Below are 25826 nucleotides of genomic sequence, written 5' to 3' on the forward strand. Positions count from 1 at the left end.
ATGATGAATGGCACCAGCAATGAAAGCAGGCAGAAATCAGATGCCACCATAAGAACAGCTGATTTCATTGCAAATCAAATTATTTAACTTCAATGAAGGAAAACGGATTTCTCTCAATGAATTAACTGTTTATGGGATAATATGTAAAGACAAATGGAAACCCTTCTAAAGCAGGTGCACCTTTATTACAAGGAGTGCCTTGAAGAGAAAACAGATGCACGTTGAACTTGTTCTTTAGACACACAGCCTCAGTCCAAATGCTGCAGGGCAGTTTATCTGTATTGTTTTCTTCCATTGTACCTGAAATATAACATTCCCCCCACTTTCAACACATTTCTCTGGCGGCATCTGGCGCTCATATGACTAGTTCTACAAAAAGACCTCTAAAAGTATGCCAATTATGCCTCTACTACTTAGCACACAGGTTTGTAGGCTGTGTGAGACACCTTGAATGAACCACTTTCAACTGTCATGTGTGTGTTGTCACACTCAAACTACTCTACATGTCATCAGGGTTTTCCTGTTCCACCTCTCTGACCTCTAACTGTTGTAATGATTGACACTTGTTGCTTGTAAACAGTACATCAAAAAGGTACATAACATACATGCACACAGAACAATTTAAACATAAAAGTTATAACACCAAGAGCTCTAATTAGTGGCACATATGACATATCCACCAACACATTATTCCAAAGCAAATAGTTAGTAGGAAGTTCATGACTTAATTTACGGTACATAAACCTCAGGCATGACTTGATTTAAGAGGTCAAAGGTTTTCCGAATGTAATACTGTAATATTATAAGAAAGCAGCCTTTTGCTTTTGCTGTCCTTGATAGCTGTTTTTTAAACAAAGATTAATGACAGGTCAACCATCTCCCATGATTATACATTACATTTAATGCTGATAGTGGCCAGAAGTGACAGAAGACATGTCAAGCAACTGCAAGCACACAATAATCCCCTCTGTATCTCATTCATTGTTTGCTTCCTCGACAAGCTATGCCCAAAGCTCTTTAGCCCAGCACATGAAAGACGCACGAGGAAGCAGCTACATTCATCATTTATTTAAACTGCTTTGGTGCACCGGCATGTGCCGGGGTAAAATGCTTTGGAGACAGCCCAGTCGTTCATCTTTTCTGCTTTATGTTATTACACTGCATCATCCTTTAGCCTTTCTTCTCCTCCTTGTTCTCCTCGTCATCTGGGTTGTAGACACTGACGGTGAACTCGCCAGCCTCTGTGCCGTACTTGTTCTTGACCAGGAGGGCGTATTTGCCAGAGTCAGACGTGGTGACGGTGGCGATTGTGATGCTGGCAAACTTGCCATGCTCGAACTTGAGTTTGTAGCGCTCGTCGGACACCAGCTCCTTGTCGTTCTTTATCCAGCTTACCTCTGGCACAGGCTCGCCCCAGACATTGCCAGTCAGGTTCAGGGACTAAAGAGAATAAGAGGAATGCAGGGGTTTGGTGTGTGCCATACAAAACTGGATTCCACAGAGTTCAGAAGAAAGAGACACTCCAAGGAATGACACAATGAAAAACAAAGAGGAAGGTGAGACAAAGAGCTTAACACAGTGTATAAACACACTGAATATCTAATTTATTTACCTTGCCCTCTTGGATTGCAACCACATCTGGCAAGCCTCCAATAACACGAGCACGGTCTAAACAAGAAATACAAGAGTGAGCCAAGAAGCAAATGTCAACCGTCAGTCAACCTGTGGAGCATTTGCCTGTTGACAACATATTATTAACCAACACTGACTTTTAAACTGGTAAGTGAACCATCCTTCATAGAACATATTACAATATTTTCTAACTCTACTGTATGCATGGACGATATTTTAAACATATTTTGGCTGGAAATTTCTTTTCTTCAATTCCTTATTATAGAACTATGGCCATTTTATCTCCTGGAAAACCATTTGCCATGAATGAGATCTTGATATTATGATGACCAATAGCCTCATGTATCTTCAATTCCACTGAACCCAAGTTTAAAATTCTATTCAAACTGAAATAACCTCTATATCCAGAAAGATGTTACATTATTTCATAGATCGATGTCTCTTGGGAGAAATAACCACTTACTTCTCTCTGCAATTGCTGCCGCCCTATGGAAAAAAGGAGACAGACATTGTCAGAAGCATCTTAAAATGGTATCACAGGCAGAATGGTTGCAACATTTTTTCCCTAAGCTATACAATGCCAAAAAATGTATTCCGAGTGCTTCTAAAAAAGGGCTCACAAAGTTCATAAGAGTCTATTTTAAGTTTGTGATGACTGTTGCTATTTATTTGTGTAAACATCCTCTTCAAACAGAAATACAGAATTACACAGCAGAAGGATCCAGTCAGATGAGTTTGTTTACTTACTTGAGCCTTTGGAATTCTTCAAATGCCTCTTCCCATGCTGCACCAGAAGAAATAAACTTATTATTATTATCATCAGTAGTTACATAAGCACAAAAACAGCCAAAGTTAATAGGACATTTAAAAAAAATAAATCTTCCTTGTTTCACTCACCCTGACCAGTCAGATCAAAGACTCTCTTTACTCCGTCCTTGCCATCAAAGATGTCCACGGTGTATTTGCCCTTGTCCTTCTCAGTGGGCTCATTGATCTTAAGCCAAAGCTGCTCCCCTGTGACTCCAGACTTAACCCTCTCTGAGGCGGCAATCTTAGCATCTCTAATGGAGAAATGAGCAAGACAGAGATCAATTAATGCTAGACTGTTTAGTGAAAGTATGCAGTGATATGATCAAGTACAGTGAAAAGCGAGATTCAAATCATCCCTGTATTACACCAAAATGAGAGATCTGATATATATGACTTCTATCACGACCAGATGGTGAGAGCTCGTCCCCATCTGTGGTTTATTTTCATATCATACTTCAGAAGAGAGAGGAGAGCTGAGAGTGACAGTTATAGTCAAAATAGTCCAATTTAAAACACTTTTTTACTGTGCAATATTAGTCATCAGAAACAGTTTAACTATGGAAGCGGAAAAAATATTTATGAATGCATTGATTCTCCCTCATATTACATATTGCTTGACTAATTGGTCACAGACATGCAAAACCACCCTAAAGCTAGAATAATCTGGTAAAATATGCAGATGCCATATTAGTTTCTAAAATACTTCACAGCTTTGCTCCAGCCATTCAATTTGTGAAGAAAACTCCACAACTATAAAAGACAACTCAATAGAGGCGACTGCTTCATACCCACAAGGAAAGGGTATTAGGGTATTTGGCTAATCAGCCTTTTCTTTCCGAGCATCACATGGCTGGAAGACTACCAGCTGATTAGAGATTTGAGAGAGATTTAACAACCTATGCTACTTTTGCTAGAAAGCTGAAAAATTGGCTGTTGGAGAAACATTTGCCAACATGAAAATTGATACATTTCCATCCTGCTCTGTCCATCTACAGTGTGTAGTGTATTTGAAATCTGCACGGCAAATGTGACACTTAATGTTGGTTGCCTTGTACTTTTTTAGTCCTTTGTGATGTTTAGTCTTTTGTCTGACTGTTCTGACAGTGACAGTGTCTGTTTTGTAATTTTTTTACTAGATTTTCTTTTCATTTATGCTGTATCCTTCTACTGTATATGTGCTTTGATATTATTCTGTCTGCTTTTTGTATGTCATGTTGTTTTATTTAAATGTATAACATCAGCCTACCCAGGAAGTGCAGATGAAAATTAGCCTTTTGGCTGAATCTGACACATTTACATGATATTGTTGATAATTAATGTGTGTTGTCCCTGATAAATAAATGTAATAAATTAAAGCAAATATTTTATAATATTGGTCAAATTATTTTTACATAGTGTAGACACTGGCATATTTTATTTAATTATCCATCGATTGGACACGTGACACGTTTTTTTGCTTGGTAACATTTGCATTAAAGCTACACAGTTTAAAATGGTTGTGTTCATGTTTGTACACAAACATATGCACATGTGTATGCCAGATAGGAGATTAGAAAACAATGTCAAATATGTAAGTGAATAAGGTTGATTTTACATACTTGTGGAGCCAACCAACACGCAGGTCCTCATTGTAATATGTGACCATGGAGTAGAGGATGATGCCATGTTCAGTACTGAGAATTTTGATTTCAGAGGAGGACTTGGCTAGAGGGAAAAGAATAAAAAGGCAGACGTTTACATCCCACGGAAGATAAGATAGTACTTTATTTATCCCGAGGGAAATTGTTGCTGTTGTTGGAAACCCTATGGATTAATGCTATATAATACTGCATAAAATATTTCAGTCTATAGCTTCTTTCTGTGGTTTCCTTTGGTGTGTGGTCTATGTGTGGCGCTTCATTACTGCTTGGTAAGTGTGAAGTTTAATGACTCACCAATAACCCTGAACAGCTCATTCATTACAGCTTGGTATCCTGGGAAAACAAGTTTGAGAAAAGCAATTAATGTCATGTTCACAGATTTTTTTGCAACACTAACAACACTGATTTCCACTTATCCACTAGATTTTTCACTCACAAAATTATTGAAAGAGACTTTACCTGCATCCGTCAGATTGAAGGTGCTCTTATCTTTGCCTCTGTCGTCCCTCAGGAAGACCTCGTAAATACCTGCATCGTTCTTGGAGATCTAGAGTTTGAAGTAAAAGCTACTTTAGAATCCTTAAGACAGCAATGAATTCCCTTCTACCTCAAACAGAGGGGAATACAGTATAATTCTTGGGACAGATAATAGACAGTAGAACAGCGAGACAAAGACCAACTAAACCGAAAAGGCAAGCTTTTCTCCCGCCCGGGATGCTGCAGGCGTTAAAAGGAAAACATGAAAAAGGTAAGACAAGGAGAACACATGGAGAAATTATGGGTGTCAACTTATGGCAGCAAAGATTATGTCCACACTTTGGGTCTTGGCGGCGGGGGAACGTCCTCGGCAGGTGGCTTTTTTCCTTCTTTTTCTTTCTGTTTCTCTTGCTTAATAACCCACTGTGAATTAGACAGATAAGCCAGTTAATGCAAATGCGATTGACAGGAGTGGCGATGAACAGGACGCCTCTCCTGAGCTCATGCAACGACACCATCCCTCTCTTTGAGTAATGGTTATACAGTTTCAATGTACAGGTACCTTGAAACATCAATATAACTTCACTGGCATCGACACTGACTGACAGACCAGATTGTTATCTACAAAAAAGGACAGCTTTCCAGTTTGAAAATGTTTGGGTAAGGTGGCCAGAGGAGTTAAATTGAACACAGTGTTAGAAATGAAGTGTATGAATTAATCACACAGATAAACCATATACTGTATTTACACCATATGGGCATAAATGTTGAAAAGCAAAATCTATAAGTCTATAATATGAAAATATACAATATCAGAATTAGAATAGTAGTAAAAGCTCCAAAATAGAGAGTCAGTTGTACCCAATATGTCCATTATGATTCCCAAGTATGACATGCTGACGTGCTGACGTGCTGACTCCAGCAGCATACCAGCAGGACTCATGAACGTGAATATTTTTATTTTATTAAGTGTTTCATCATTTATGGTTCTGTGTGTCAGAGAGGGATGGTTGGCAGCGTAGCATTTAGTCTAGGTCTACAATGGAAGCATAGCTGCATCAGAAGCATCGCTTTTAGCTCTTTACTCATAAGCTCACGACTCCTCACAAAGTATGGTCTCCGTCTAATGGGCTGACCTTTCCGATATTAAAGGTCAGCTCGCTGTTCTTTCTCTCGATTTTCTTAGCATCCTCGTCATCCTCGGCAATCTCAATTCTGTCCTTAGACCAGGTGATCTCAGTCTCTGGTTTGACATTTCCTATCTGTGGAGAGAAAGAAGAGAGATGGGAGTAAGTTGTGTCACCTAAATTGCAACCATTTGTGATGCTCTATCTTTTAAAGAATATTAACAGCAGTACAAATATTTACAGTTACTTTTCCTACCTTGCATTTCAACAGCACATTACATTCTGCAGTAACAGTGAAGTCAAGGTACTCGACAAAGTGTGGACCTGTGGAGAGTCAATAAAAAACTATTCTCGAGACATACTTACGTAATCAGTGTTAAACTTATGTAATGGAAAAGTAAGATATCTTACCTTGTTTCCTGACCCATTCTGCCCTCTCAAATTCTGATTTCTTTTGAAGCTCCCTGAATTCTGGACAACAGCAAAGAAAATGTAAATGTTAAATACCAGATTCTAAGTCGTTTCAATAAAATTCCTATTTTTCACATAACTGAAAGTTTAGACAGGCAGTGCATCAGAAAGTCCGCTACAATAAGAATAAAGAAGACCTGACAGTAAACTCTTAAAACTTAAAAGTTGTATTCTGCTGCCCCTCAGTGGACATATACATTAACTGCAGCCAATGCAATCCACCCAGCAGAGCAAGGCTGTTCAGTGTGTGCCATTAAAAATGATCTGCAGGTTGGGATGTCTCCTCCGTATCCTCATTTAACATTAATGTACTGACAAATCTGTATGCACAACATCAACATGGAAGTAAAAATTGCATTTGAGGTCTCACCATCTCCAATGAGCACCAGACTGGTTGTACCCTTAGCCTTGCCATCCACCAGGTTAAAGGTGAAAGTTCCCTCATCAGTGACCTCCAGAGAGTCCATAAACATTTCAATGATGCCGGTGGATTTGTCGAAGTTCATTGTGTATTTCTGTAAGCAAAAAGATATCGAGAAACCCCATCAGTTGTAAGGATAAGTTTTTGGAAGACGATACAAAATGGAAGTGGAACCACAGGACAACATGACAACAAGAGCCATGTTGGATTTTTTTAGTATGATTCCTACCTTTCCCTGAGTAATGATGACGTCATTAAAGACGTACTCCACTTGGCAGGCAGAAGTGCATTTCTCCACCTGAGTCCAGAATCGCACGCAACCCTTCTCAAGCAGCTCCATGGCCATTTCATTCTTAAAGGGAATAACTAGAGAAAACCACATTTTTTAAAGCTCTTGTAGTACCCACTATACATTAACTTAAATAGCTATGTAAGTAACCATGGCTTGGTAACTACAATTTCCAAGACAAATCTGTGTTTCTAGAGAGTATTTGTTGAGTAAAGTGATAATGATGGATATTCTAATTCCCAAACAATATCTAAAGCAGTACCTGCACTTGATAAATAAAATCTTGATAAGTGAAAAAAGAAAACATGGTATTAGTAGTATCTGTGATGTGGTGGGATATTCACCAGGGAACTTGTGGTCATGGCTGATGTCCAGAAGACGCTTGAGACCTGTGAGAACAACAACAGCATCCAAATTGGGAAATGTCTTGACCTCTGCAAAACCCTTCAGCATCAACTCGTCTACTACTACTAGTTTTACTGTTTTTTTCTTATTTGACAGTGTTTTAGAAAAGCACATTATCAATGCTGTCAAAAATACTCCATGTCAAGTACAGCCTTGGATGTTAAAACAACTGACAGACATGCAGCACGGAATAATTTGAGATACCTTTCAAGACAAACACACATATACCCCAGAATGTAACAGAGGTCAATTTGATGCAGCTGTTGAAACAGGATAACAGACAGCAGTATACACAGTCTTCCAAGCCCTCCTCACACATTTAACACTGACGTCACCCAAACAAATAACAAGCGAATCAAGTTTCAGGTGCACAGGAGCAGAGATGCCAAGACTGTGGGTTGACTCACCCTCCTCAGTGAGTGTGTAGCTGGAGGAGATGCCGTCAGTGTTGGTGACCACACAGGAGAAGGTGCCCAGATCCTCCAGCGAGGGACTGTTGAAGATAGCTCTTGACCTGGAAGATGAGGACAACAAGGTATGAGGAAAGAGGAATAACTGACAAATGTTGCATTTGCACACACACACCTGGAAAAAGATCAAAAAAGTAAATTTGGTCCTTGGAAGTTGGAATGCGAAATTGGGCACATAAAGGATACTTACCTGCCCCGTTCAGTGACAATAGTCAGGCGAGAGGTGTCTGTGATAGCCTGGTAATTCTTGGACCAAACAAACTCAGAGCCCTCATTCATCTCAGAGCACTCAAAGACCATAGAAATCACACCATCATCATCGACATCCACATAAATCTCTTTGGTGCCTGAGGAAGGGAGAGTTAATGGTTACAGTGCGTGTGCATCACTGGCATTACAGATTTTAGCTCTTAAACTCTGGATTACAGTCATTATAGTAGCAAATAATAACTTATAAGACATGACAAAATATATAAAAAGTGAAGTCATGTATCAGTACTGAGAAATAGCCATTTTCCCTACTTTTCCAAACTTTCCAGACCTGCGTAGGAACACTATGCGACTGAATATGTGAGTTACATAACAAATCACACTCACCAGGGCGAGTCTGGGCCAGGATTGGACCTAAGACTGCTGAGGGCTTTCCAACACCAGCAAGATTTTGAGAACGCACACGGAAGACGTAGGATGTACCAGCCTTCAGCCCTGTCACCTGAATGAGCACATGAGGAGTCGAAGGGAGAGATAGTTAAAAGAACACTTTCCTTATTATTGCACATGCATCAGATCTCAGCTACAGTTGTAGTACAACTACATTTCAAGAAGATCCCATAAAACAAATCTCTTCATCTTCCTCACCTTCATGTATTTCATCTTGTTGGCCTTCTCATGAGCAGCCTTCCAGCCTTCCTCTCCAGCAGAGGCCACCTTGACATCCAAATAGTAGCCATTGACAGGAGTGCGGCCATTAAATGCAGGTGGCTCCCACAGGACCACGACGGAGGTGTCACGAACCTCCAGCACATGAAGACCAACAGGAGCACCTTGGAGGATAAATGAGATAGTTTGAATAATGTGGGGATAATTTTGGATTCTCTAACAAACTAACTGCCCAAAACAAAAAGAAAATATATTTGACAAAGATTCACAAAACAGTGAGCATTCAAAAAAGGAAAAAAACTGAAAAAAATCAGTAAAACTATATACATATTTTAAGACACATTTAAAATGCACTAGCAAGTTATTTGAAATCCATTGTATTTTGATATTTCAAATGTTTTTATTTGGAATGGATTGCAGGTTGCATTCTTTTCTAAAGTATATCATATATAAACAGAAATACATTTTGGTATAGCACAAAATTGATTTTTAAATGTATTCTGATGATCCCATGAATTGGCTATATATGTGAAATGCATTGTGGCCAATACAAAGTGAGGTAACTGACTTATTCTTGTATCACTGCAACTCACAATTAAATTTCAAGCGAAATAATCACATTCTAACAACTGAAAAGAACCAGATAATGTATTTTTGCTTAAAAAAATTGCTTAAATTATTAATTGATCATCAATAATTGCCAATTAATTTTCTGTCGATCGGCTAGTCGATGAATCATCAAATTGTTTCCTCTCTAATATCTACCAACCCAATTTTACTGTGCATTTATTCTGTTTTGGTGAGCATATTGTCTCTCATACCTGCCACAGTAATGGTCCACTCCTTGCACTCCAGAGCTGCACTGGCCAGAGAAGCTTTACTTACACCTGCCATGTTCATAGCGCGCACCTGGAACTGGTAGAAGACGCTCTCCTTCAGGTTCTCAGCCTAAAAGAAACAAATGCAGCTGATGAGAAATTATTAAAATACTTGTTTTGGGCTAGATGAACTCATTTGAGCTTCATAATTTGTAAACAACATTATATAGAGGTCAAACTGCCTGCCAGCTTGACAAAATGCAGTGAATGATGACACTGGACATTGTGAAATCCCTGCTTCATTCATAGGAATGCCAAAACAATTTCCAAAAAATTTGGTCAATGGGTACTTGAAGTAAAATAACTCACTTTATAAGAGGTAGTAGTCAATGCCTGGTGGTTCATTTCATGCCATTTCCCAACCACATCTCCCTTCACGGTCCTGTAGTCCACAAAATATCCCCTGATATCGGCTCCTCCATTTTTAGCAGGCGCGGTCCAGCCCAGTACCATGTAGTCCTTTACAGCCTCCAGCAGGGTCACACCAGTGGGCTTTCCAGGGACAGCTGCAAAGAGAGTAGATAAGCTTGTCAGCATTTCTTGTAAGAGAAAAAGTGAACAAGTGTGTTAATGAAGATAGGGCCTTGATATCTGAAAACTATTTGTTTGTATTTCCTTTCATGAAAAAATCAGTCCTATACTTAATCTCATACAGATGGCCTGGCATTTGCCAAATATTGCACAGATCTTAGTTGTCATTAGTGTTAAGCTATAACAGTGGTACAGCTGAACATGCTACATGCTTTGGGCACACAAGCAACACACATTTTTAGGGTCATTGTAATGGATAAAGTACTTACACTCAAGGCCAGAGGCTGGGTAACTTTCACGCTACGAAAATCTCCGAAAGCCAGACGAGACTCTCATTAGGTTCATGCTCTTTAGAACACAATGCTTTAGCCTTTACCTTGGCCATGCACCAAGAGGCACCCCTGAAGAGTTATCAAATAGCAAAAGAGAACTCGAGCAAAAACAAATTTATACAGAAATCATTATCTACACAGAGTAAAAGCATTGTAAAACTTGATCTAATTTGTTATTTAACCTTGTCACTAATAAATGAAAGAATGGGAAACAGCAAAATGACCAGTGTTAGTGATGAGTATGTCTGGCGAGCACATGCAAATATATCAAACAGCAGTCACATATACAGTAAATATGTGCCACTTGTATTCATGAAACTCAAGATACATAAGAATTTAGCTGCAAAAGAGGAGATATTTGGACAGCCAACTGTATCAGAACAACATCTTAGAGAATAAATATAAAGTTATTGAGAATAACGATTAATGATTCTAGGTTAAAAAGAGGAAAACAAGTGATGTAAGTTAACAAGGTTCATGAACAAAGATTAGTTAAGAGGCTCAGTGGCCAAGAGCAGAGGGCTGCAAGTCATTCATGTGTGAATGTGTTGAACTATCTGAATTTAAAGCAGGTCTTTCTGGAAAAAAATGTGCACATACATTCTCAGCAATCATTCCCTGGATAAATAAATGTTTAAAAATAGCTGGGAGGATGGAGCAGAAGGAGAGTATGGCTTCAGTGCTACAGGCAAAGTGAATAATGAATATGAGTTGTGAGGACACTCACATATAGCAGCCTGCACAACCACAGCATCAGAATTGGGGGAGCTCTGGCTGTATCCAGCAGCGTTGACTGCCTTGACCCTAAACACATAGTTGGTCCCGGTAGTCAGGCCATGGCATACAAACCTGAAAACAGTACAGACGAAGGTGTAAAGAGTCTCATATTTTCATTACACTTTCATTTTATAATTTCATGAGCAAAGCAGTAAGAGCAGAGTATGAGCAGTAAGATTTGCTGTTTTAATGCAACTGTAAAATTAAATAACAAATTTTATGAAGCATTAGCGCCCTTGCCATTTCCGCTGAAAATTGATAGCCAAAGTAACTAGCTTAGCTAACCAACCTTGACTTTCAAATTGAGACTTTGTACATTTTTAAATATTAAATAACACATTCTTCCTCTTACAAATGAAAAGATTAATTCATAAGCAATAAAACACTCCCACTGCTCAATATAATACACTCAGGGGTTTAGTCACTGGTTAGCTACAGCCTTTCTTGGTCTGGTATGACCAGTAGCTTATGGTAGCTAACGTTTGTTAATCTAGGCTAGGCATAACATTACATGTGGCATTTATTTTTTAACCAGTAGTATCCAGTTCTAGTTTGCAGTTATACAATTAGAACACCAAAAAACCCCACAATATATTTCAACCACTAGAGCAATAACAAGAAAGGTTTGTATAAAATTCTGATTTCCTGAAAAACATGAGTAAATCGTGGGAGTGTACTTTATTCAACTATACAATCAATTAATCTCTGAATGACTTGTGAATTCATAAACCCGGAATTATCTTTAACTGTGCCTACCTAGTCTGTTTGACAGGTTTGTTGTTGCAAGGCATCCAGACATCGGTGCCCACCACGCTACATTCAATATAGTAGCCGACCAGGTGTATGACATCCTTAGAGGCCCCCCAGGAGACCACCACTGAGGTGTCGGTGTTCCTGGTGGCCACTGGATTGCCCGGAGCTGAGGGCAGGTCTGTTAAGAAAGAGGTTTTTTTAAGAAAAATAAGGAAGAAAGGAAATAAGACTAATTACAGTGAGCAAAGAGGGAATATGATGGATTGGGATCAGACAGAACATAATACAGGAAGGACCAGCAGTCTCTAAACTAACTAATGAAGGAATATGGCTGGACGAGCAGATGATATTATGCTATAGATTTCAGGTCATACTGTCCAGCTCTATGCAGGAATGTCCTGAAAATGTAACACCTATACATAATATAAATGCGAGTCTCACCCAGTTTATCTCCCACCGTGATCTCTCCTGTGGATACAGAGGGCTCGCCCACACCTGCGGAGTTGCAGCAGCGCACACGGAAGCTGTAGGATTTACCCTCTGCCAGATCAAACAGGGCAAAGCGGGGAGACTTGACTGGCATACCAGTGTTCACCCTCTGCCAGGTGTCTGTCCCTGAAATACACTGTGGTTGACAGAGAGCCAGTGACATGTCATTAAGGCAGCAGATAACATGACAGTGGTGAATTTAAAACAACACACTGTACATAATATAAAGGAAAGGCAAGATATGATAGTCTTCACATATTAGTAGCAGTATAATCAAACAATAACCTACAAGAGGTCATAGGTATTTATTAAAGCAGTGGTTCCTAAGCTATTTGGTTTGAGGCAAAATGTGTAAACTGGTTCATCACTGGTTGCATATGTCTAATGGTTGTGACCAGTTCAACCATTCATTTCATTTGAATCATTTTTAGAGATAAAATAATCCAGTAATTCACAAGAAAAAAATCTCTACCTCGAAGAGGTAGGTCTGAAAAAATAAACTTGGTGCATCATAAATATGTTTTTTCTGCATTACTATCCTGATAATCTCATGACCCCTCAGATTTGTCTTCGGTACTTTGTGGAGTCTCGACCCCAGGGTGGGAACTGCTGACTTTGAGTGAATTTATAAATGAGGCTATTAGCTGTGATACAAAACCCGGCATTGAGTAGCTTAACGATTTCATAACAAGAAAGTTAGATATCAATGTACTTATGTAAAATAAAGAAAACCAAAGATATTTAGTTTAATGTTTAATGTAAAACCAGCAAATATTCACATTTGAGAAGCTGTAACTAGTGAATTATTGGCATTTTTGCTAAAAAAAAAAAAAAAAACTGCCAACAATTTACAATTAAACTATTAATAGATTATCAAAACATTTACCGATTCAGTTTCTGTCAATCAACTTTGTTTCAGCTCTACAAGAGACAGTTTCTCCTCACCTTCTCAATAAAATACATGACTCCTTCATGACCCCTCTGCACTGGAGGCTTCCAGGCAAGCACCACGTAGCTCTTGGTTGCCTCGGTAACCACAACATCAGTGGGCTCTCCAGGGACAACGCCCACTGAGGAGGCAAGAGGAAGCTCACATTATTTTGAGGAAGTCACTTCAATCAGGTGACTTGAAGTCAGTACAAGTCACTTGGGTTGGTTAACATTTCAATACTGACGCAAAAACAATACTGTTTTCAGTGCCTTAATTTGTGGACTATAATCATGTTTTTCTACAAAACCCTTTTTTCCCCCCATTAACAAAATATGCCAAACTTCTCAAATGAATAGTGTTTAATGTTCTCTCAGCACAGGCAGCCATACAAGAACTTTGCATGAATAAAATATAGTCTAAAATTATAGAGAACCAGTAAACTAGACTAAAAATCTGACCAGACATTTGATGCCAGCTTTTGAAACTTGACACTTTTTACAAGATATTACAGACGCACCTCAGACAGTACAGAAAAGGTTTGATACCCAGCTCTGCAAGTCAGTATAAAATGCCATGTCACTATTAACTGCTGATGAATAACAGTTTGAAGCTGTCATACCAGTGGAGTCCTCCTCTGTGAACTTGATCATCCCAGTCCAAGGAGCTGAGGGGCCAGCTGTTGGGAAAAATAAAAGAAATACATTAAAAAAAGTGCGGTTGTTGGCTTTGTTGCAGTGTGTCAGCAGGACTCTGGTGTGTCGCTAACCTCGGAGGCGGGCTCTGTCAGAGGGATCCATGGCAACCACGGCCTCGGAGACACGGGACGGACGGCTGACTCCTGCCTTGTTCAAGGCCCGCACCCTGAAGATGTAAGAACGCCCCTCCACCAGTCCTGTGACGGGGAAGCGGGCGTACTTCACTGGGGAGTCATTACACTGAGCCCAATGGTGAGTGCCCACCTCGCACCTGCCGAGAAAACATATAAATTAGATTTGTGAACACCACAAGCAACATAAAAAAATCTTTCCACTGCAATACCGCCATCTTTTATGTTGATTTTAGGCATCATGCAGAGCCTACACAGTAACTGAATGACTGACTGACAGCTACAGTAGACAGGTAGGAATGTATGTAGGTGTTCTGTGGACGGTAACATTTATCTGTCAAGATGGCAGTTCTTTGGAAATGTTGGTGGAATTTGGGCTAGTGCCATGTGCCTGCAGAATTTGTTATTCTACACAGAAACAGTATAAATAAGTCCAGTTATACTGTGTGTAGGATTGTATCATAGCCAAAGTAATCAGATGAAACTGAATAATAATTTCTCTGGCAAACAACTTTCCTTAATAAAAGAAAAGTGAGCTGACCAACCTGTCGATGTAGTATCCCAAGATGGAGCTGCTGCCCTCCACTGCTGGCTGCTTCCAGGTTACCACCACATAGTCCTTGTTGGCATCATGACAGCGCACATCCAGGGGGGCCACGGGAACCCCCTCCACCTCCACATCGGCATCTTGCATAGCAAGACACACACACACACACATCCAAGAAGGCACACACACACACACTTGTGAGTAGTGCTGTTTCTAAATCAGGCTGATCTCCATTACATACTCAGTTTCCATTTTCTGACCTACTTACACCTTTACAGTACAGCATGTGTGGCAGCACTGTAGCTAGCTATGGTAGATTAGTTTATATCTTGGTAACATTAAAGGGGATTCAGTGGATTCCCTCTTATGCATAAACCTGCTGATTTTTATGTCGGTTCACACTCTCTGCGGTGACTTCTCTGACATGCAGATAGATATAGAAGCAAGATTCCACAGTGGAAACCAAACACCTCAGAGAGAGCGTTGTGTCACTTAAAGACACAGTAGAATTGAATGGTTCCCTATCATGTGTGTGTGTGTGTGTGTGTGTGCTGATCTGTAATATGTCGCTTTACTTTGCACACAACTTGAGGGTAAGTGGCTTCATAGATTAATTAAATTTTCAATGTAATACAAAACTAAAAAAGCTAAATTTCAAGAGTCCAAAATCAGAAGCTTCAGTTGAAATATCCATCGGGCACCTTACCCCTGACAAACACATAGGCAGAGTAGGTGTCAAAGCCAGATTTGGTGTTGACGCGCAGGGTGTACATGCCCTCATCTTCCTTGTTGAGGTGGACAAGGGTGAGTGTGGCACGTTCTCCAGACCAGTGGGTGTGAACCCATTTAGAGGGCTTTAAGGGGACAGCTAATGGGAGAAGTCAAAAACAAAAGACATGTGATTGGATACAATGTGATTGGATACATTAGAAAGCAAAATAATGTCAGGTGTAAATAAATGAATTGATTCAATCCCAAGAGAATCTCTTGGGGTGGAAAAGGCAATCTGGATTACACCATCATTTGCTGTTCTATTTGCCTGACGCACTATTTCCATTTTTTTTCTACTCACAGTTTCTGTACCAAACGACTTCAGGCTGGTATTTTTTCACAGTAGGATAAACGATGACAGTGCAGCCCAGACTCAGTGTCTCGCCTTCACTGCCAAAGGCCACTTCGAATTTGTCAATGATGGTTGTTTCAAAGGTAACACCATGCTCAGGGCAGAAACCATCTGCAGAAGAAACACAAAATAAATAAAAACACTACTATTAAAACATTAAACCTGTATTAATTGACTTTTTGAACAATCTGTAAACAAAACATTGACATATTAATACCTTATAGTGAACCTGTTTTTAAAAAAAAAATACACATTCAGCATACATAATCATTCATTTGGAGTCGTGTTTTTGTCTATCTGATGAATGCAAGTCCAACATTCACTCTCCTCTTAGCTCTGTTTTTGGACTCCTGAGAAAACATTTCTGGCTCTTTAGCTAAATGCTAAACTGTGTTCACCTTCTAATTGCTAACTTTGTCAGCCTGCCATTTAATGCTGAGCAGGTACTGTACAGCCATTACAGGCATGGCTGGTAATGGGGTTGCTGAAAGACCCCAAAACACTCCAGGGAGGAAGAGAATTCTCTGAGTTTATAACTATGAGCAATGCCTTTCATATTACGCAGTCATTTCTTCCATTGTTTATATAGAAATTTTGGTCAGAGAAGCTTTAATTTCTGCTTGTGTTATTTTATGTCTTATGTAGAGTACTTTTAATTACCCTGTGTATGTGAAATGTGAATTTTAATATACAAATTAAGTTGCCTGGCCTTACTCAAAAAATGAAGAAAATGATTTCAAGTGACTCACGTGGTTTAGGATCAAGTGGACCTGCTTCCTCGCCCTCCTGGAACCCTGAGGAGAAATACATCGTTCAGCAACCTTGTTGAATCAATAACAAGAGACAAGAAAATACGACACATTGTGGGCACAAATTTTTTTTAATTTGAGCATGAGCTTTAGGACGTTCCTGCAGCCTAACATGTTTTACTAAAGCCAGATCCTGAAAAAGCGACACAGCTGTAGGACCATGTTGTGTTTACAGAAGTGTTTCTTTAAATCTCCACTTTCAATTTTGACCTCTAACCAAAAGGAGACAGGAGCTGCTGCAGAGAAGGAGGCAAACAATAAGCTGCGGGGGAAAACAGTTACCTACTTTTGACAACAATAGTAGCCACAGAGGATGCTTCCCCTTTCACATTGAGGGCAGAGACGTGATACTGAGCAGTGTCGATGAAATCACAGCTGAAAATGAAACGTGCAGACATTGGTGAATTACCGGCATCTCATTTTGCATTTAGCACTCTGCAGAATAGTTTCAACATAAAACATTCAGTTTGGGGTAATGTGCATTTTGGGTACACGTTATTAATTCTAACTGAGGCCATGCAGTGTGAGCTTAATGATTACCTACTTCTTGATCTCCAGGGAGTGCATGTTGTAATTGCTCTCGACTGTGTACTTCTCAGGGTGGGCCTTGGCATCAATGAGCACATTGTTTTTGTACCTAGAAGACAGCAGAAAGACAGCTGGTTTATTTTTACCGTCGTCTTCAGGGTCTGTAATTGCAGAGGAGGGTGTATTCATGTTGCGACTGTGGAAAATAGATTTGGCTGATGACGAGAGCTTTGGATGGAAACTTCTCTATGACACACGCACACACACACACACACACACACACACACACGACTGATCGCTCTCTTCAGCCTCTTTCTCTTGCAACTTAGAGAAGGTGGGGATCGGAGAATTTGGAGCATACAGTGTATCCGGAAAGTATTCACAGCGCTTCACTTTTTCCACATTTTGTTATGTTACAGCCTTATTCCAAAATGGATTCAATTCACTATTTTCCTCAAATTTCTATAAACACTACCCCATAATGACAACGTGAAAGAAGTTTGTTTGAAATCTTTGCAAATTTATTAAAAAAAAATATATATAATCACACGTACATAAGTATTCACAGCCTTTGCTCAATACTTTGTTGAAGCACCTTTGGCACCAATTACAGCCTCAAGTCTTTTAGAGTATGATGCTACAAGCAGGAGCAGGTTTTCATCAAGGATGTCTCTGTACATTGCCGCATTCATCTTTCCCTCGATCCTGACTAGTCTCCCAGTTCCTGCCGCTGAAAAACATCCCCACAGCATGATGCTGCCACCACCATGCTTCACTGTAGGGATGGTATTGGCCAGGTGATGAGCGGTGCCTGGTGTCCTCCAGACATGACGCTTGCCATTCAGGCCAAAGAGTTCAATCTTTGTTTCATCAGACCAGAGAATTTAGTTTCTCATGGTCTGAGAGTCCTTCAGGTGCCCTTTGGCAAACTCCAGGCGGGCTGTCATGTGCCTTTTACTGAGGAGTGGTCTCCGTCTGGCCACTCTACCATACAGGCCTGATTGGTGGAGTGCTGCAGAGATGGTTGTTCTTCTGGAAGGTTCTCCTCTCTCCACAGAGAAACGCTGGAGCTAGGTCAGAGTCACCTCCCTGACTAAGGCCCCTTAGTCAGCCAGCTCTAGGAAGAGTCCTGGTGGTTCCAAACTTTTTCCATTTATAGATGATGGAGGCCACTGTGCTCATTGGGACCTTCAATGCTGCAGAAATGTATCTGTGACTCGATACAATCCTGTCTCGGAGGTTTACAGACAATTCCTTGGACTTCATGGCTTGGTTTGTTCTCTGGCATGCACTATTAACTGTGGGACATTATACAGACCGGTGTGTGCCTTTTCAAATCATGTCCAATGAACTGAATTTACCACAGGTCGACTCCAATCAAGTTGTAGAAACATCTCAAGTATGATCAGTGGAAACAAGATGCACCTGAGCTCAGTTTTGAGTGTCATGGCAAAGGCTGTGAATACTTATGTACATGTGATTTTTTTAGGTTTTTATTTTTAATACATTTGCAAAGATTTCAAACTAACTTCTTTCACGTTGTCATTATGGGGTATTGTTTGTAGAATTTTGAGGAAAATAATGAATTGAATCCATTTTGGAATAAGGCTGTAACATAAAATGTGGAAAAAGTGAAGCGCTGTGAATACTTTCCAGATGCACTGTATCTTACCAGGCAATCCTGGGTTTAGGCCATCCAGCCACAGTGCAATGCAGCTTGAGAGTCTTGCCCTCCCAGACAGTCTGTCCACGGGGCTTGACGATAAACTCTGGAGGGTGTGTCAGGCTGTCTGGGTTCATTTTCTTACGAAACTCAGTCCACTCGTCCATCTATAGCAAGAGAGTGAAGCCATTGTCATATAAAGCATATGTGCATTTTGTAGGCTTCATGTGAGAAATGTTATCGAAGGAGTGAAAAGGATTTACCGTCTTGTTCAGTTCCAGGCGTTCGGCGGATTCCCTGACATGCGTTGTTCTGGTTTTCTTCACCACTTTAACGTCCATAGCCTCCCTGGCCTCCCTGACAAACAGGTTCCTCATGGCCACATAGTTAATCCCCTCCTCCGTGACCTCTTCCTCCCGGGCCTCCATCAGACCGCGAACAACATCATGACTGGTACACAACAAACCACCAACATGTGAGAGCAGTTTGGACTTGCAGTGAAATAGGAAAATACCTCATTACGTGTCATTAACTGTAATTAAAAAATGTACATCATCAATGTTCAGCATCAGTAGTATTGATTACTTTGCATTCAGGAATATCAATCAATCGTGTTTTGCAGTGTCCTCGCTTACCTAGCCCTGAATACAGGAATGACATAGCCGATAACTTCTTTGTCCGTGTCCATTGCCAGGTAAGTGCGTTTGGCTCTCTTGGGTAGCGGGCTCAGTTTAACCACCTCCTGCCCCTTCTCTGTCTTCACAGAGGTCTTCAGGCTTAGAGGTAAGAGACAACAATCACAACACTTGCATTACAAACACCAAAATACATCATATGGTATTTCCAAATAAAGTTTATGGTATACTCCTTTCTACATAAAAGCCACATTTTACTAGGCTGATAATATTGTATGTTTTTCTTATTATCAATAAATCCTACGAAAAGGCCAAAGCCATCAATGAATTAAGCCTATTATAAGTATTGTCTGTGTAGCCAAAGTCAAATATAGCTTATCCCTCTGTGCCATAGACCTCCATTGTTGTCCAAAAACTACTATAAACACATACTGTGCCACACTGTTACATACCGTGAGTTATCATTGCCATGAACATGAGCACTGTAGTTCATTCTTCATTCTGGGTTTGACTCAGAATGAATCAAACCCACATACACAGTTCTGCTGCTGCAAAATACTAACGAAAATTAATCTGCGGCTGAAAACAATTCCCAACAAATGCACTATTTATTCCTGTTTAAGTAACATTTGCTACAAACTACAGTGCTATAGGAATGTTGTTGATGATGTTTTAGGAAATTACTGAGCATTTTTAAAAAATAAAACTATATATTTATGACCCATTTTCAAAGATTTACATCTGCAGTAGGAACAAACAGGCTCAGGGCTGAGTGTCATACACAGTGTAGGTCTGAAAGTATTGAGAGACGGACCAACATATTTTTGATTTTGGTCATTTGATGGTTTTTGTTGACACAAGAAAAAATACTGCCAGTGTTATCCTTCGATTGAATATACCTTCTTGTAACTAATGGTAACACTTATTATTATTGCTTAAACCCTGGCAGTCTAAGCAAATAGCTACAAAGTGAATTCTGATACTAATTATTGATTACTCACTATTTAACTGATGTAGTTCTAATTAACGATGAATGTTTGGATTAGATCTGTAAAAGGAGCATTATTATCATATTGTAGTTAACGGGACTCGTAGTAGATCAAGTAATTTAAATTTAACTTCTATAGTATGTACCACATTTGTTTGTAATGACAAACAATGAGATAAAAAGATACCTAAAAGAAGGAATGCAAAACTGCTAAAAAATAATGCCAAAAATACTCAACATGAACATGAACCTGCATTTATAAATAAATAAGTCTTCTAGTTACAGAAAGACACATTCAGAATATGCTTCAGTCCAGTTATTCAGAAATGAAAGATGCATTTCTGTCCCCCCTCTAGGACCCTGACCCATTTTACACTCTGACTCATTTACCTATCAGCCTCTGAGGCCTCCCTATTGTCAGCTGGGTTTATAAATGGAGCCGGAACTGGTGGATATGCAACAGGGTGGAAAGGTTCATTTTAAAGCCCTGCTTTCACTCATAATCTTTGCCAAGTCTGCCCTTGTCTATCCATTTGGCCTAGAGGAGTAACGGCACAACATGGCTTTGATAAACTTCCATACAGGCGAGGCGGGATCAAGCCAATGGAAGGGGCTGAACGCACAGCAGAGACAGACAGATGGAGAGATCCTCTAAAGTTTTTTCTACTGCTGACTCACCAAGTCGTTGGTTCCCTGTATAAGAAAGTCAAAGGTACAAAAAGTTTTACTGCTGATAAAAGCATTTCATTCCGTACAGTGTGAGAAGCTACAGTATGTGCCAATCTTAAGATTGAAATAAAAGTACCAATTGGAAACTTTTTACGCAATTTCAGAAACAAGGTATAGGATTAAAAGTCAGTGGAAGCCAGTGTACAACTGTTGACAATTTCCATACAGTGTCTTTACAGTTGGCCTATTGGCAATGTCTCATGTCCTACCTACAGAAATAGCTTGGCTGTCCATGAATATATCTGGCAGCCCATCACTACAGCTGAAATTCCTTCCCTGACCCCGTTTAGAAAGCTATCATGGTTCCAACATGCACACTGAGCCCTGCAGCCTGAAGGACAAAGAAACTCATATGACCATATTACATGCTGACAAGAGTTACTGACACAACACAACACACATACATACAAATCTAAGGTACTGCGCTTGGCAGCTGTTGATTTTAGACTTGTTTTCATAGACAGTATCCCTTTCACACAACACTTACACTAGACTTTGAGTATACTTTGATCACAGATCACACATGTAATTTCACATGTAAGTGAAATTAAATGAAAATCTGACTAAACATGAAAGAAGTGTTACCAGAACATACATATATAATTAGAAATTACAGGTTTAATACCTTTACAATTTCTAGTGACATGTCCTTGGTTTTGCAAATGTTTATTCCTGCACTAGACATGCGGTATAAAGTTCAGGCTGGAGGTGGTTAGGGAATCTATACATCTCTATAAAAGTTATTTCCATTATTGATTAATCTGCCAATTGTTTTCTCAATTAATTGATTACAAATTCGGTCTCATATCAAATATCATAAAGCAGTGAAAAATGCACGGTGCAATTTACAAGCTGACATCTTCAAATTGCTTATTTTGTCTAAAAGCCAAAGATATTTAATTTAATATCATAGAAAACAAAACAAAAAAAACAGCAAATCTTCACATTGGAGAAGCTTGAAACAATGTTTGCTTGAAAAAAGACTTAAACAATGAATTATCAAAATTGTTGCTGATTAATGTTGTTGATCAACTTTCTATTAACTGACTGATTGTTTCAGCTCTGTCTTAAATTGTAATTGTTTTTGTGTTATTGTATTCACTGGGATTTAAATTACTGTATTTGAATATGCTAATAGTTGGCGATGCTAATTAGCTTCAGACTCTAAGATGTTGCAAATTAAAGTATATAAACATAATGTGCTCTTTCTATCAAATACATAAGCACGATACTATTGCTACGTAGATCTAATAGTTACAAACATTACAACAGCCCAGAGCTGTCAACTCAAGACTTGAGACTTGGTCTAGACTCAGACTTTTGCCTTGACTTGTACTTGACCACTTTGAGATTTGACTTACTTAAAACTACAACATTCCCTAAAAACCTGAATTGACGTGAGAATTGAAAGCAAAAACAAGTCTCGAGTTTTGACCTGGTAAAATCCTGGAACACTTAAAAATAACTAAGACAATGTCTCACAGACCTTGCATTGCGTCAAAGCTGGAATATTCAATTATCAGGCCTTTGCATTAAAATTACTCGCTTTAAGCTTTATAAAAATGCAATCAACACAGCTTTGAAAAGAAATGCTGGTATTGGTCAGCATTCGGAGACCTGAGAGACTTGCATCTTAACTTGTAATTTGCATATGAAGACTGGATTCGGCCCAAAATACTTAAAAACAGGCTGCTCTGCAACAGCCTCAAAGAGAATTATATGTGTTCTTATAAAAACCCAGACATCATTAAAAGATGAACATCTCTGGGCAGATGAAGACCAGCAGAGAGACAGCACCATCTCCCCATGAAAACACACTTCGAGCTGCATGTCTTTTCTCCGCGGCTGCTGAACCCACTTCACACCAGACCCGGAGTGCAGTGTTGAATATTTGAAAGAGGTCTGCTTGAATGCATTCATCACTTCCGAAGCTATAGCAGTGGCAGGTTACATCAAGAGATCCTCATTTACATGTTACAGTTTTCAAATATCAACCATCAGAATCTGCGTCTCTCCCATCCTCTTACCGACGGGTGGTTGTCTTGTAAGTCGAGAACGACTGCTGGCTAAAAGACGACTTGGTGCTCAGGTGACAGCTGCTCTCATAGCGATGCTGCTGTTGTTCCTGATGTTGATGATGCTGCTGCTGCTGCTGCTGCTGTTGCTGCTTCTGCATCACTTGTAATGATCCTGACATCCTGAGGGCCACTGCGTCAACTTATAATATCAGACTTTCCTTTCCTTTACCAGCTCTGTAAATCAATCTCATTGTTATTATTACAGATTGATTTCTGAATTGGGGGTTAGTTTAGAGCAGGAGATGGTGATTAGGTATTAGGGATGGTGGTTTAGGCAACTAGTAAATGTTAAAGTTGTAAAGATGGCATTATGATTTTTGTTTGTGTGAGCAGTTAAAGCGTTAGCTCTGGTTAAGATCTATTTCTACTGTGTTAAATGAAGAAGCAGCAGGTAATAAATAAACTGTGGCAGCATCGATTTCTAAACACTCTACATCTTGGTGTCTTCAAAGATAATATGAGAACTTAAATTACAATCACCTCCACAGGTGGAATTATAAAAGTGATGAACTTGTGATGAACTGGAAAACAAAATGTGGTGTGATGTAATCCAGTGACTGATGGTGAAATGTTGTGTTTGGGAATGTCGTATCGTAACTTGAGGCTTTGGTCAATAATAGTATAGATATACACATAACACATAAAAGCAATAGATGTTACACTCTTAGGTACTGAGGTTGCAACTAATGATTGTGTTCGTTGTTGATTAATCTGTTGATCGTTTTCTTGATTAATCGAATAATCATTTGGTTTATAAATAGCAAAAAAAATTGCCCGTCCTAAAGCCAATGTTGACATATTCAAACTGCGTGTTTTGTTCAACCAAAAGTCCAAAGCCCAAAGGCATTCGGTTGTCAAAGAGAACAAGCAAATATTCACATTTGAAAAGCTGGAACAAGTGCATTTAAAAAATTACTTAAATTAATCATTTATCAATATTGTTGCAGAGTAATTTTCTGTGGATTCACCAATTGATCACTCGACGAATCATTTCAGCCCTCGTAGGTACTGCTCAAGCTAAACAGCATGAAAACATGAGCAGCTCCCATTGGGCATAGGCCCATCGTCATGTAACCACAGATCAATAAGGTCATTATGAGATCTGCAGTTTATGACAATAGACTTTTGTGATGGTTTTGTCCTTGGGCAACACCTGGCAGTGTACTTTATGCCTCTTTATTTGTACAGAGCTACAAACTGTAGACTGGACTGTAAGCCATGAGGGCACAGAGTGCATAAAGAGAAGAACTGAGTCATAAAAACTTCTTGTTTTGAGGTAAAGCAAATGTTAATGAATAGATTAGCTCTTCTTTTAGGATGAAATTTCACTTCAATAACACATGCAGTCTAATCTACAGGGACACAATAGCAAAAAATGAACAAAACTTTGTAAGTATAAGGGACAATAAAAATATCTGAATTAAAACACATTATTAAACCCCAAAAAATCAATTAAGTGGTTAAAAGAAGGCCTCAGGCCTTACTGATTCAGCATTTTAACCGAAGACCAAATGACATAAACCTGAATAACGATTCCTTAGTATTAGGGACACACCTCTTAATAAAGAAAAAATATATATGTCACTCACCACAACTAAGAATTCACCAATCCACAATAGCTGAAAACAAGAGAAAGGGTGTGCTATTCCAAAAGTAGCTAAAGCAAGTCCAGATCCAGGCAAAGCAGCAGGGTGAGGGGCAGTGGACAGGACGACAGTCCACAGAACAAAAATAATGCTGCCACTCGGCAGAATGCACAAGACACCGTCAGGACCTTTTAAGGCTGGGACAGCTTTAAATTTAGACCATGAGAAGGGCCAGGCGAGCTGAGGAGCCTCTGCTAGGCCTGGCCCTCCGCTGTGTACAGTACTTAAGGGGGGAAATGTGGGACTTTCTGGTGTGTTATTCGTTGGTCTAATGGATTAGTAGAAGTTGATAGAATAAGAGCTGCAGTACTTCAGTGACTGCTGCCTGTTGAATGGGATGACAAGAATTGTTCCCAAGTCTTCAAACAAACTGCTATCGTCTAGACGACGGGCAAAAGCCTGAGCAGAAACTCTGCCAAACTTCCGTATCTTAACACGGCCAACTCTAAAGGCAGGGCTGCACCAAAATGTGACCTCAGCGTTTTAAATGTCTCAGTTTCTCTAAACCTGCAGTTCAGTTTCCCAACTTGTTGGTGACCAATATGCAGTCATTCCGTTGTGCAAAAGCATGTACTAATTGGTCTACACCACTCAAGTGTGGTGTAGACCAATTAGTACATGCATTGGGATAGAAAATAGTGATGTGTTCGTCGCGAACGAGCCGGCTCCCGTCTGAGAGCCGATTAGAGCAGAAATATTTTTGTTTCATATTATATCATGGTAATTAAATTGAAATATACTGTATGTGTTTGTATAGAGTAATGTAATTATTTATTAACCATACTATTTCATTAGTAGGGTGTAGGATAGTTATTCTTGATATATCCCACTTTTTAACCATTAATATGACAGAATATTTCAACGTATTACAGATGAAGAATCTTGTATATTTATGTCTTGCAACAAATAAGAAAGTAAGACCAGCAGAAGTGGTACTAAATA

General features: G+C 39.5%; 1 protein-coding gene across 3 annotated transcripts; it reads right to left on the reverse strand.

Moving 5' to 3' along the window:
- Positions 1–878: 878 nt before the first annotated feature.
- Positions 879–25012, reverse strand: myom1a (myomesin 1a (skelemin)). 3 transcript variants are annotated; one of them, XM_044221102.1, is made up of 38 exons: positions 24828–25012; positions 23188–23412; positions 19444–19584; positions 19072–19258; positions 18818–18975; positions 17162–17254; positions 16904–16992; positions 16558–16602; positions 15758–15919; positions 15392–15553; positions 14684–14825; positions 14079–14278; positions 13932–13988; positions 13327–13451; positions 12334–12517; positions 11896–12070; positions 11090–11211; positions 9809–10005; positions 9443–9569; positions 8601–8785; positions 8340–8454; positions 7933–8089; positions 7680–7786; positions 7212–7256; positions 6808–6944; positions 6528–6672; positions 6098–6157; positions 5943–6010; positions 5696–5821; positions 4899–4982; positions 4542–4629; positions 4377–4415; positions 4041–4146; positions 2530–2693; positions 2380–2416; positions 2096–2118; positions 1613–1668; positions 879–1440 (listed from the first exon to the last, which is right to left on the reverse strand). In XM_044221102.1, exons 2-38 carry the CDS (start codon positions 23355–23357, stop codon positions 1171–1173), a joined length of 4548 nt encoding a protein of 1515 aa, XP_044077037.1. In that variant the 5' UTR covers positions 23358–23412; positions 24828–25012; the 3' UTR covers positions 879–1170. The 3 variants fall into 3 exon arrangements, with proteins under 3 accessions (XP_044077037.1, XP_044077040.1, XP_044077038.1); XM_044221105.1 differs by lacking the exon at positions 23188–23412; XM_044221103.1 differs by lacking the exon at positions 4899–4982 and having other exon boundaries at positions 24828–25009.
- Positions 25013–25826: the final 814 nt, after the last annotated feature.

Source organism: Siniperca chuatsi, linkage group LG13 (genome assembly GCF_020085105.1).
Source record: "Siniperca chuatsi isolate FFG_IHB_CAS linkage group LG13, ASM2008510v1, whole genome shotgun sequence".
NCBI classification, from domain to species: domain Eukaryota; kingdom Metazoa; phylum Chordata; class Actinopteri; order Centrarchiformes; family Sinipercidae; genus Siniperca; species Siniperca chuatsi.

Coding starts and splice junctions, on each gene's coding strand:
- myom1a (XM_044221102.1), bottom strand. CDS start 23,357: ATGTCAGGATCATTACAAGTGATGCAGAAGCAGCAACAGCAGCAGCAG. Junction 11,212..11,895: donor AAACCTGTCAAACAGACTAG/GTAGGCACAGTT, acceptor TACTGTTTTCAG/GTTTGTATGCCATGGCCTGA. Junction 4,416..4,541: donor CTTCAATCTGACGGATGCAG/GTAAAGTCTCTT, acceptor TTGTTTTCCCAG/GATACCAAGCTGTAATGAAT.